This window comes from Podarcis melisellensis (genome assembly GCF_964234715.1).
Source record: "Podarcis melisellensis genome assembly, chromosome: 9".
In the NCBI taxonomy this organism is placed as follows: Eukaryota; Metazoa; Chordata; class Lepidosauria; order Squamata; family Lacertidae; genus Podarcis; species Podarcis melisellensis.
This window is the reverse complement of record NC_138541.1, coordinates 58,472,831-58,486,275: the sequence shown is the minus strand read 5'-3', so window position 1 is coordinate 58,486,275 and position 13,445 is coordinate 58,472,831. Positions and strand designations below refer to the sequence as shown.

The 13,445-nt window shown below is 39.8% G+C and overlaps 1 protein-coding gene across 3 annotated transcripts in view; it reads left to right on the top strand.

Moving 5' to 3' along the window:
• Positions 1–13,445, top strand: part of GABRA2 (gamma-aminobutyric acid type A receptor subunit alpha2) — a 74,752-nt gene that overhangs the window by 43,307 nt on the left and 18,000 nt on the right. For all 3 annotated transcript variants that reach the window (XM_081924571.1, XM_081924572.1, XM_081924573.1), the window contains 3 exons: positions 1,044–1,264; positions 2,348–2,430; positions 11,678–11,821. In XM_081924571.1, coding sequence (XP_081780697.1) covers positions 1,044–1,264; positions 2,348–2,430; positions 11,678–11,821 — 448 coding nt within the window. The remainder of the gene's footprint in view (positions 1–1,043; positions 1,265–2,347; positions 2,431–11,677; positions 11,822–13,445) is intronic.

Genomic DNA, 13,445 nt, shown 5'->3' with positions numbered 1-13,445 from the left:
ACTAAAGAGTAAGCCTCATTGAGCTCAATGGGACTTACTCCCAGGTAAGTGTGTGGAGGATTGTATTCCAGGTTTACCTATTCTGATGATATTTCCCTGTTTTCCAGGCTGCTGAAACTGAAGTTTGCATTACCAGAAGAAAATTAGCAGAGTGTATCAAATGCTGCACTGTACTCTTATTAAAAATATTTACTGTGGCACAAATTAACAAGAAGACCTCACTTTTTTGCAATTACTCTACTGAATTGCAAGGAACTGGGACTGTCGATATGCAAAGCAACCATCATAGAATCACATTAGCTAGCAAAATTAAGGTGGAACACATTAGGTAGTAAAATGAAGCTGTATGTTTATCATTGTGTGTATTATTAATGAGGGGAATAGCTAAGGCAACAAAATTCTTTAGCATAGTTTTGCAGGATTTAAAATTTTTGTATTTTGGAGGATATCATATTAAAGAACTTAAAACAACGCTTTAAAACAAAACATTCAAAAATGTTTAAAATCGAGAAAAATGTTTTGAAGGAGGTAATAAAATTGAAGGATGGAATAAATTTATTGCTGTCTGAAAATATGGCATCTAATGTATAGGCCAATTTTTCTGCATCTGTTTTTCATGAATGCAGCGAAGTGAATATAATAAAGATATTAAACATATATTGAGTTCCATTATGATCTTGCAGATCTGTTTAGGATATCTTCTTAATGATAGCAGAAACTTCATGAAGTCATGGCATGAAGAGAAGCATTTTTTTTTTGTTATTTTCTCCCCTTCATGCTATATTATCCACTACAGACTCACCAAAGTACAAACTTAAACACAGTTTGGAAGCACTGTACACAGCAAACTTCATGAGCCATGCAGACATGCAGCAAAACTTTGAATGTATGCATACACACAAACACAATTTCTAAATATTTATGTATTGATTGTCCTGCCTCTCCTTGCTTTTTCTCCAAGTCGGTAATGTGCTACTTTTACTTTATTGAGATGGACTGATAGTAACTAACTTTAAAACCCTTTTACTATCCCCCCACTTCAGGAATACACAATAGATGTTTTCTTCCGCCAAAGATGGAAAGATGAGAGATTAAAGTTTAAGGGTCCAATGAACATTCTTCGACTGAACAATTTAATGGCCAGCAAAATCTGGACTCCAGATACATTCTTTCACAATGGAAAGAAGTCAGTAGCTCACAACATGACAATGCCAAATAAGCTACTACGAATTCAAGATGACGGGACTCTCTTATATACCATGAGGTGCACATTTTATTTTGTCTTTTGATCACTGTCCTGGTAAGCTGTTCTCACTTTAGCATCAAGCCAGCATGATCCCTATTATTAACACTCTCATTCCACGGCATCCTGCAGCAAACACTTGGGTAAGCAGACTCCTAACATGGCAAAATACGCCATCCATTTCTCAGAGGTACTGGATGCAGAAAAGAACCTCATCCTTCCCAGAGCCCTGATAATCTAAAGACATTGCATGCTATGAAACTAGCAGATGAATAGTTCTGAGATGCCCCAATACAGGTGGATCAGAGATCTGTTACATTTGCAAAAAATACATAAACTTATCAGTTTGCAAATATTGGTTCATTTTGCATGAACATGTGGATTCTAAAAAAGGAGACTGCGGCCACTGCATTCCTCTACTGATATTTCTGCTGTTGCGCTATCCAGGGCTTAGCATTTGAACCTAGGCTCATCTCTTTCAGCCCAACCACAAGCTGTAAACCAAGCACAAACCTTGTTTGCAGCACATGGCTTGTCTAGAATGAGAACACCTATGAGCCTGAGTTCAGATGAATCAATAAGCCAAAGCAAGAGGTCCAAGGAATTAGTGTGCTGCCCATGGGAACCCATATGTTTGTACGTTCATGCTAAGCCATGGTTTGACTTAGTGTTTCATGCAAACCAGTTTGCTGCATGTTTCTAGTTTTGCTAGATGAGTCTTTGCTTTGATGCATTTATTTTTGGGGCTGCTTTTATTGAAACAACCAATATTTATTTATTTATTTTTTAGGTACGTGCCTTTAATTGGACTTCTGTGTTCATGTGGCACATATATTTGAACTGAATGTTTCTGGGTAACCTGTAGTTCCATAATTCACCATTTCATTCAGCTGGCCTTATAGTTTTGGGATCTGTTTTGTTGTGATGAGGCAGGGTCCTCTGAAGGATGAAATAAAACAAATAAAGGACAAATAGAGGATTAAGTTTTAATTCGTTTTGTGTAATTAATCTCTGCAATCTGTAAATTCAGTTTATTTTTATGGAATTGTTTTTCATGACTCTTTAACAGCAGACTTAAGTATACAGTGGTCTTTTCCCTTTTAGGCTTACTGTCCAGGCTGAATGTCCAATGCACTTAGAAGACTTCCCTATGGATGCCCATTCGTGCCCATTGAAATTTGGCAGCTGTAAGTAACATGGCTAAAAGCGCAGCCTATAGCTAGTAAATATCTTACGTAGTTCAACATCTCATTTCTGCTCTTCGACTTGCTCACAATTTATGTATGCTTCAGCAACATTGTGCTGCATTATATATTCTGGGGTTTTTTTATATTTAAAATAATTCATTTCCAGTGCTTTTGTCTTTGAACATGTTAGCTAATTCCCTGGGTTCTTGTTTTTCCAGAAGATATTATGGCCTAATTGCAGCATTCATCATAAGTAATGTCATTTATTGACCAATAGGTTTAAATCGTTATAGTAGCAGAGTGACACAATTGTTAATACAGCACCTGGATAAGAATAATTACATACCTGATGCAGCGTGGAAAATGAAATAAAATATCTGAAAAACATGTGCTTTGAAATTACGCCAATGCAGTCCCTACACAAGCTGAAGTTTATCTTAATGTTTTGTTCTTTTGCACTTGTTTGAAGGCTGTAGCAGGTAAAATCTTCTACAATACTCTTCTAATGCAACAAATACTCTTTTAAAATTGTACAAAATAAGTGCAACTGAAAATGCATTTGCACTAAACAGTGAGCTGGTTCACACATCACTTTAAGTCAAAGTTTAGTTTGACTATGATTTAAAGGGCTGTTTGGAACTTTGCTATAGTTTGGCTCAGTGTTATGTTCAACCCAAGCAAAGAACAATCCTTGGTTACAGCTCACTTTTTTTGTAGAAAGAAACGGGCCAAACCATTCCAACCCGTGTACCAGCACACTGTGCTTAAGCTTAACTATGGTTTAAAGTGATGTGTGAACCAGGCTAATATGAGAATAGGCTAACTGGTATGAGTCCATGCTTAATTGTTTGTTTGTGTGGTGGAAAGGTGACAATATATCTCACTAATATTTTGTTCTTCCTTTGAGAAGTATAGACTTGGCTCAGACACTACACAAAAAACCATGGCTTGTAAAATCACATGGGTTGTTGTGACTTCTGAACAGACATTTTGTGAATCAACTTTGCTTTGAAGCTAGTTTGCAGATCACACTTTGTGTAATCCTTTGTGATAAAATGTCCTTCACCAAACTAGTAATAATATACATTTTTATTGTGGTTGTGAATTACGTTTTATGCATTGTGCTTTGAACTTAGGCATCAGCCTCTCAGTTAGATTTAAGCAACCGCATCTCACCCAGGAGAAAGGATGTCTCTTTTGATGTGAATGCTCTTGCAAGTTTTCAAGGTAAAATAGGTTGGGTCACCTAAGAATTACATAATGAAAGAATCCTTAGTTGACACTCTTAGTCCACATGTGGACACAGACAAACAGGAGAGCCTCAAAGGGCCTTAGGGAAGGGAGGCATTGGTGACTGAATAGGGTCATTGTTTTGTCCAGGGTTTCCCAGACTTGGGTCTTCAGCTGTTTTTAGACTACAACTCCCATCATCCCTAGCTAACAAGACCAGTGGCCAAGGATGATGGTAATTGTAGTCCAAAAACAGCTGGAGACCCAAGTTTGGGAAACCCTGGTCTAGTCAGTTAAGGAAGGACTCTGGATGCCTCAGATTTTAATTCCTGGACACGACCTAGAGAAAAAACAATATGTGCTCTGGTTAAGATCTAGGGAGCAAATAAAAGTAGATAACACTGATGTGTTTGAACCTTTAATTTGAATTTTTGCTGAGAGAGTGTAAAACAGAAATCTTTTTCCAAAGCATCTCTTTGGGTGAAAAGCTTCCTTTTTAAAAGAAGAAAATGCTAATGTATAATGCTGAGAGTGTCCAATGGTTTGATGAGGAGTGCAGTTTGATGGGGAAAGGCTCTAAAAGGCTCCTGTTTTTCTTATAGGAAGTCAGGGCTAAGCAATCTTTCCTTTTGTTATTTTCAATTAGGGGGAAAAAATTAAAGGCCTTATTACCACACAAAGAGCACCAGTTTTTTGTGATCCATGGATGCTGATTTTAAATGCTTTCCTTAATAAAGACCATAAAACCTTCTGGCAAGTGGTCTCTGGAGTTTTGCATTCTTGATCACAAGCTCTAAACCGTTGTATCTCAGCGCATGTCTGAGGACCACTTTAGAGCCAACTTTACAGACACAGATGATACTATTACATCTTATTTAGGCTCTCTGCTTGATGCTGTGCTATGAGTCACACCAAAATGGAACCCAGTTTCTGTAAAAGAAGTCTTACCTGTGATTCCTCAGATCAAGAGTGGGAAGGATCCAAGGATTGATTAATATCCCTCTGAAACTTATAAAAGTAAGGCAACTTTGGTGGGCACAATTGTTGGATGCCCTTTTTACTACAATGAATTGTTCTGGCATGATCCTTTCTAGCTGGAAGAAGCAAGAGTGGTACCTATTTTTTTAAAAAAGGGTCATGCTTGTGATCTGGGAAACTGTAGACCTATTAGCCTGCCATCAATCAAGGGGAATTGTATGCCAGGTTCTTTAAGCAATGGAATGATTTCTTTCTTAGAATCTGAGAATATACTTACTGATTCTCAAGCAGCATTTAGAGAAGATTGTTCAACCCTTGGTCACTGTCTGATCCTTGGTCACCTTCCTGAAAAATATACAAGAACCTTGTGAGTGAAACTGTTTGCTGCCTTCATGGATTTAAAGGTAGCTTTTGGTTATATTTCCAGCATCAAGTTATGGCAGAAAGTGGATGAAATTCTTGTTGATAAAAGACTTCTCGCTTCTTCCTCTTTTGCCTTTATATTGCAATAGTCTTTCACAAATCAGATGTGGTAATAAGGGACAGTTTACTAAAGATAAACCCACAAGCAAGGGAGTTAAGCAAGGATGTATACTTGCTGCTACTTTGTTTAATTTGTTCCTAAATGATCCCAGAACTGTCTGAAATGACCCAGATGGACTCCTACCAAAACTAGGTAATAGGAATGAATGAATGAAACTTTATTTGTGTCAGCCGTTGGCCATAGCACCAAAAACATTGTGATATACATAGAACAAAATAAAAAGTAAATTATATAAAACACAGTTTAGGGTCCTGAATCAGCAGGTAATAGGTAATAGGAAAATTTGTATCTTACTTTATGCAGTTTTTCCCTCCTGCTCTATACTTGGGCTAAAATGCCTGTTATCTCAGTTTTTAATCTACTGTAAGCACAATTGTTTAAAGTTCAATTATGGAAAAGCAAAGGTTTTAGCTTTTGAAAACAGCATTTCCCAGCATAGGTGAGTTTTAGATGATCAAATTATGGAACAAGTTATATTGGGGGTAAAATTCAATCATGCTACATCGTGGTCTACTCACAGATACCTGGAACATGCTTTATAGAATAGGAATGTAATTGTTATTGCATTTCACACCTAATTATTGAAGCTGAGCTTGAGCAATAAGATGAGATGGTGTTTATTTATTCATCTTAAAGTATCAGATACTATGTTTTCAGAACAATTGTCTCACAAAGTGGTTTACAATCATTAAATACGTCAGCCGTCATTAAAATACAATAAAACTTCTGAATTTGATTAGAATAAGGCAGATGAACAAATACTTGTTTGTCAAATGCTGTACAACTCAGTCTGGAGCTGGAGCTGGAGGTGGGAGAGACACATATACCTGTATATCTAAAGTATAGGGTATGGGCTTCTGAGACCTGTAGCTGAGCATCCCAGCCCTTGGAGACCTTTCATTCTCAGTTCAGGGATGAGGTAGTTTTCAATTGACTGTCCTAAAAAGTGTGCAAGAGGGGATGTTCCATAACCTCTGTCCCATGATGGGAAAAAGTGAAAGTCTTCAACACAACAAAAATGGAGCTCACCATGCATGCAGGGACTGAGGGAAAAATGAATAAGAAGCTCTATAAGAAGCTAGCACCATTCCTGTTGGATGTGAGAAAAATGATCCCTGTGCAGCAGGAGACAATGATTGAAGAAACATCCAAGGACCAGCAATATGAGTCTTTAGCCCATTACCCTTGGCCCAGATGACATTGAGATGTCTCCCAGCACTGATCCAACAGAGGCAACCATTCGTTTACAACAGCTAACACATCCTGCAATGAAGCCACAGCAGCACACATTGCAGAAGGTTGTTGTACACCAGGAACTATTCTGGAGGAGCCTATAGGACACAGTAGGTCAGTGGAAGGGGAGCTCCTAGTGAGCAGCTTGCTCTAACAATATCTATTGGTGAACTTTTTGACCCTCTGCCTGCATCTACCTCTCCTTTGCCCTGTTCCCTTCTGAAGAACTAGAGTCTGTTAAAAGGCCAACGCTCATCTGAAGGGAGGTATGTTCCCTGAGCTCCACAGTCTCCAACCTAATGCATTTCCTGTGTCTGGTGCACTCAACACACCCTTGAGAATCCTGTCTTCGATTCTACAGGCCCTGGTACTATGGGATCTCTTCTGCCTGCCAGCCTTGGATTTCATGATCCCTGATCTTCAGCATGAGACTCCTAGTCAGGAAGCTAGACCAGCTCCTTGGCCAGTGACACTGTAGGCTCCAACTCAGTGTCTTAGTCACTGAATGACTCAGGGATCATGACAGGCACCTGATGTTAGGGACTAGGTACACTGATTTCCTGAAGAAAGTAAAAGGGCATGGGGCAACAGTGGCAGCTATATGTTGGTCTAACATGTTGTTCAGGCTCCTGCTCACCAGTAACTCTCACTGGTGAAACTGTGGGAAAAGCCTCCATCACTCTAGGCAGGATCACTTGAGGTCCTGTTGATCCTGGAATGCAACAGTGGAAAGCACCCTGTGCCATGATGCCTGAGAGATGCAACCCATGGTTTGGAATGACAAGATGGATCCAACGTTGCTGCTGCCTAATGTCGGTGAACCAAATGTGTGGGTCATCTCTCTCTAAACCTCCTGTTCTCATTTGAAGATTTATTCTTAACTTTCCAGAGTTAATTCTACATAGTTTCTGATGAGAGCAGTCCCTGCACACACCACAGTTTAGTCCTGGTCAGCCTCTTCTGCTTTCAAGTTTCACAGAGTTACAAGGTGAGTGGTTTTTGGTTTTTTTACACCTCTCTTAAATGCCCTCCTCCTCCTTGCTTTATCGCCAATGCTATATGTGAAATTTAAGAACTTGGGTAAAACTGCAGCAACTTCATGACACCTAGGTGCGCCATGAATGTAGTGTTTCTCAAAAGATGCTGACAACTCCTACATATACGTTGGAGCATATACATCTCTCACAAAATATAGGGGTTCCATTATACTCATGGAAATACTCACGGAAATACCCCTGCATTCCCTCAAACAAGCAGCCCTGAAGTGCATGCCTGAGTCATCATTAACAATAGAGAACCTGCTGTGCTTACCATATTTGCAACCGAAACCAAATATACCTTGAACAGTGTTTATCCACTGAAAATAGAGAGGGTGTTGCCTACTAACCAGTCCTTTATTTCATGCACAGGTGTAGACGAAGTAAACCCAAACGTGGAAGAAACAGAATGGAATGTCCCAGATAGAAAAGTATTCGCGACACCCCGATCTGTGGAAGTGGAGTTTGTTGGAGAAGAAAACACCCCAAGATGCAGAAACCAAACTAGCCCCACCTTCTCCTGGTGCTAGATAGAGTGGCCAACTAAATATTCATATTAAGCAGTCAACCTGAGAAACAGGAGGCAAGTAGATAATGATGTCTGTGAAGGACCTGGTCATCAAATGGCAAAGGGCAGGTGAAAGCTTCAGCTTCTTACATGAGCAGATACAAATAAGACACAGAGATATGGTTTGTTTATTTAATCAAATTAAAAACAACAACACCATGACTAACATCTTAATACGTAACAGGTACCATTTCCATTATCACATTTGTGCCACTTGTTTGGAAGGTAGGGACAACGAAGCTGATTTTATCAGCATGTCCTGGATAATGTCATTTTATTTTCCCTGAAAGCCCCAAACATTGATTGCAACATGCTATTATTTACTTTAATATTTAATAAATTATAATGCTGCTTTAAATTGATCTTAACTGCGATCCTTTGTGTTTAAAAGTACAGTTAAGACAATAAAGAGCTCATGGATATTTATGTGATGCCATATTTTGGAGATAAGATAACCAAGCATTTTTATTTTTGAAAATGGAAGGGTCAGGTATTTCAAAATTACTCTTGTGCTATATATATTCTTTGTTTTTTATATTATTGTTTATGTAAATTTAAATGAACAATAAATAAATAAAGGGCTGTTTCACTGAACACCTCCGGTGGTTTGTTTGTTTGTTTGTCTTTTGCCACATTTGTGGGTCATGAAACATCCACTGTCTCTATTTCCAAGCAAACTGAAAACATAGTTTGGTCAACGTTCTTCAACTGAAACAAAAATGTTTCGATTTACAAGAGAAGTCACTGTAGAAACAATTCGTGGATGAAACTGAGTAGAAAGTGCAGAGCAACTTTAATCCGATTGGCTTAAGATAAATGCTTATTGTTTAAATGTCTATAAACAATAAGTGGGGTCAGTAAGAGAACCGCAGTAGAGGGCAACCCAACAACAGAGACAGGCGAAGCATTGGGGGTGTTTTTTTGCTTCGTGTTTTCCTTCTTTCTCTCCCTCCATGATGGGGTGGAAAACCTCCCTCTTCTCCTCTCCCATGTGCAGCCATCGGTGCTTGACAAGTAAGTAAAGGGTATAGAATGGGGACGCTGGGAATTCACATTTTGATCGTAGCTGGAAATGAATTTAAGGGCTTTGAAAGCTCAGCTCTCATTTGAGATTGGCTTCTCTGAGCTTCCAACTTCAAGACTGGGGGTAGGTGCCATTGCTTTGCAGTGATGCCAGTCCTCCTTGGATGGTCCTTCCCAGGGGGTAATGCTTGGGCAGTGTTCTTTGGCTCGGTGTAGCTTTCAATGTGGGGTTCCTCAGGATTCAAATTTATCCCCTATGCATTATGTGTAGGACTGCCTCTGAAGAAGGTTTGGAAACTTCAACAGGTGCAGAATTTGGCAATCAGTTAGCTTATCCAAGCAATTAATTTAAGCATATTACGCCAATCTCATGGTGTAGAAGGCTGGATGTCCTAGAGTATGATCATTGCAAAAAACCAAATTATTGATGGCTTTCTGAAATTTACACAGAGTAAATACATGTTTTAGGATAAATTTCCAGTTCTTTGGGGGCAGTTTTCTAATATCTGGCCTGGAAATGGCTCTAATATTGCAGGTACAAAGAAGAGGTTTGCTATACCTGTGGAGCAGAGAATTGCACAAGCTATGGCTATAAGAACTTCTGCAACCTGCTTGCAGCGTTTTTCTATACTGCTTATGTGTTATTCTGTGAAATGGTTTGAGTCTTCAGTAGCTATTTTCTAGATGATGTGATCATGTTAGGGGTTAAGGAGAAGGTTATGGTTGAATTCCTTGATTTGGACTTCTCATGAGTAGAACATAAGGACACAAAGAAATCAAGGCACAAAGAAATTGTGATGATTTTTGCATTCACAAGAATTATGATAGTATAGTTATCCAAGTACTCTGATGCTAAAGGTTTATAGTTTGCAGTTGTCTATGTTGGTATCTCTGGGCAACATTAAGGTGTGCTGATTTTCACATTGATATCCATATTGAAGCAGGAATTTCTTCTCTGGATGATGTGTCCATGAAGCCCTTTATTATTAGTGATCAGACATATGCCATTCTGCTGTGGTTAGTGAGAGTCTATAGCTGGCATCTCACAATGTCAAAGAATTCTGGATCAGCTATAGTAATAGCAATGTATAGTTGTTGTTAAACCACCTTGCTTTTTTAATGAAATACGTAGCGTATAAGTATTTTTAAAAAATTATACATAATAGCAGTCTTATTCATTTCTTGGTATATACAGGATTGTTTGTGTTATGGAAATACATTTTGCTTTCATACACTGCAAGTTTTAGTTTCTGGCAGAGTCTATGCTGTCAAAAGTTCCTGTAATTCAAATCTGGTACTGTAACTTACTTTCCCAACTGCAAACCAATGTGATTTAATGCAGATACAATAACATGAATTCCCTTAAATCTAAATTAACAATTGCCTATAAGAAAAACTAAAAATTTTATACAACTGAATCCATGTTTTCCATTGTAGGATAACATAAATGAAGTATCCCATTCTTTAAATATCTTTGCTCCATGGCATCTCCTGCAGGCCCATCAGATATCAGACTTCTAGGGGGGCGAAATCATGAATAGATGTGGGGAACCTTTGCCCCCCCCAGATGTTGCTGATCTTACAACCCCCATCATACTTGGCCATCTGCCATGCTTACTGGGACTGACTAGAGTTGCAATTCAGCAACATCTGGAGGGCCAGAGGTTCCTGACACCTGCCCTAAGATGTTCATGGGAGATGTTTACACTGTACAGTCTTTTTTAAACAATTTTGAGATAAATATGTTACATCCTTAATCTATTTTGACAGCAGATATCCAGTATTTCCACAATCACAAAGCAAGGAATTTTGGATGCAGTTATGTGCTCCATATGCCCCTTTCTTCCCATGTTGTTCTCTCACCTGCTTCTGAGCAGGTATCACCTGGACGTATGTGCATAGGGCCTGCCATCACTTGAGTGACAGTTAAGGGGAGGAAGCCAGCCTATGCCCTCTCTTTTTCCCTAGTCTGGCTTCTCATCTCTGCTGAGACAAGTAGCGCAGGCCCCTGGGGAACACTGCAGGCCTATTGGATGTAGTGGGAGGTTTTGGTTGCTACACTTTTGCCAACACTGATCTGTAACCACCTCCGCCTCCTGTCCTCTGCACATGGAGAACCACTTTGCATCCTTTATGTGTACTCTTACATCAGGGATTGGGGAGTTTTGTTTTGTTGAGGGTCACATTCCCTTAGTGGCAATCTGTCAGAGCCACGTGCCAGTAATAGGTGGGTCCAGAGCTCAAAGTGGGTGGGGCCAGCCCCTTCTCCCTTTTACGGCCACCCCTTTCCCCCTCCCTCTCTGTCTCCCTCCCTGTCTCCTAGCTAAGTTGATGGCAGAGGGCCAGGGCTCTCAATGGATTTGCTTGCTGACAGCTTCTCCCCTGAATCACTCAATCCATTTCAGGTTTTCCCCTTCCCATCCTATTTCCCCTACCCTCATGAAACTGGGCCAAGGCCTGCATAGGTTCTTTCCCCCCTGTCTTATATAGACAAAGCACTTCCAAGTTCCTACTGCTTAAGAGATCAAGAGAGTCAGTGAATATCAGAGGCTATGCTGAATTCTCTGAGCAGCTATGCCCAAATAATTGCTCTCTTTTGAGCTGATAACGTGTCTTCTTATTTCCCCCCTGTAGATGCATATACATCTTCAGAAGTGACCTACAAGTGGACCTTCAATGCATCTAATTCAGTAGAAGTGGCCCCGGACGGTTCGAGGTTGAATCAGTATGATCTCATAGGGCAAACAATTGGAGAAGAAACAGCTAAATCAAGTACAGGTAAGTAAGAAACCATTTGAGTCCTTTTTCCTTCAGCCTCTGGTGCACTTTTGGCCATACATGCAGACTACACTCTGTGGGCATAGGCTGGCTTCTGTGGCCTTGCCAGGTTGACTTGAGGACACAGGAAATTATAGATGCGAGAACTTAATTTAAAGTATTTATATACCATTGAATTACCAAAGTCTCTAAGTGATGTTACTATAATATGCTATAGCATAGAGGGCTTCCATATGGGAGCTCTAGGTTGAAAAATGGCTCGTTTAGATATAATTCTCTCTGTGTTAATTGGAATGTGAACGTCCACATACTCCATTTTTTAGTTTTAGATGCCTTTCTTTCGGAGTGACCTATCATCATTGTTTGAATTTTTCTGTGCTGTGCTTTGTAGCTCCTTGCCCTAATCATTACTCCCTACCCTCCACTAGCTTTTCCTATTTGTGGCATATACACAGATATTTGTGTGCCTGTGCACATAAAATAAATAAATTGCCAGACATTCGCAAGAGCAAACATTGCCAATCTTTACTTATCATGTTTCATGGTTACTTACCATGTTTCAAGGGTGTGGTTTTTTTTGGGGGGGGGTTATCTATTTCTACAGTGGTACCTCGGGTTACATACGCTTCAGGTTACAGACTCCGCTAATCCAGAAATAGTGCTTCAGGATGAGAACAGAAATCGTGCTCCGGCGGCGCAGCAGGGAAATTTCTGAAGACATAGATCTTAATGCTTTCCACCTTTAAAGCTCCTTTGTGGAACTGGGTTTGCAAAGGACTCCTTTTAAAATTGTTCTCCCGGTGTTTCCAGGGAGAATTTAATAATGGGGCCAGAATGAGAGATCCAAATGTGGGGCATGCGTGTTGCTTCCTAGTCAAAGCAGAATATACTCAGTATAAATAGTTACAGCTGATAAATCTTCTAGTGTCATCTAAGGATGGCTTGCGATCTTAAGAACAGAAGACAAGCCCTTCTGGGTCAGACAATGAGCCAGCTGCCCCCAGAATCCTGTTTCTCATACTGAACAACCAGATGCTTATAGGAAGCTGACGACATAAGCATGATACAGTGGTACCTTGGGTTACATATGCTTCAGGTTACATACGCTTCAGGTTACAGACTCCGCTAACCCAGAAATAGTGCTTCAGGTTAAGAACTTTGCTTCAGGATGAGAACAGAAATCGTGCTCCGGCGGCGCAGCAGCAGGAGGCCCCATTAGCTAAAGTGGTGCTTCAGGTTAAGAACAGTTTCAGGTTAAGTACAGACCTCCGGAACAAATTAAGTACTAAACCCGAGGTACCACTGTATTGGGTTTTTTTAAAAAATAGAAAATAAAATATTAATAGGTCCTTGGAACTGGATTGCTCAAATTCAGATGTACCTTCTGCATGTGGGAAGTGGTACAAAAATGTTTGCTTGCACCACTTGGACTACCAGAATCAGAATGGCTGGAATGTGTTCCAAAAAGTTAACACACATGACAAACCATACGCCCAAAACAGTGTGCTAAGGAGCAACAACATGGGTTATTTTTATTTAACAGAGTTTCCATTGTAAGCAGAAATCTGGATTAAATATAATTTTTTTAAAAATGGGCTGCCATTTTGATGATGACAGTGTGAGG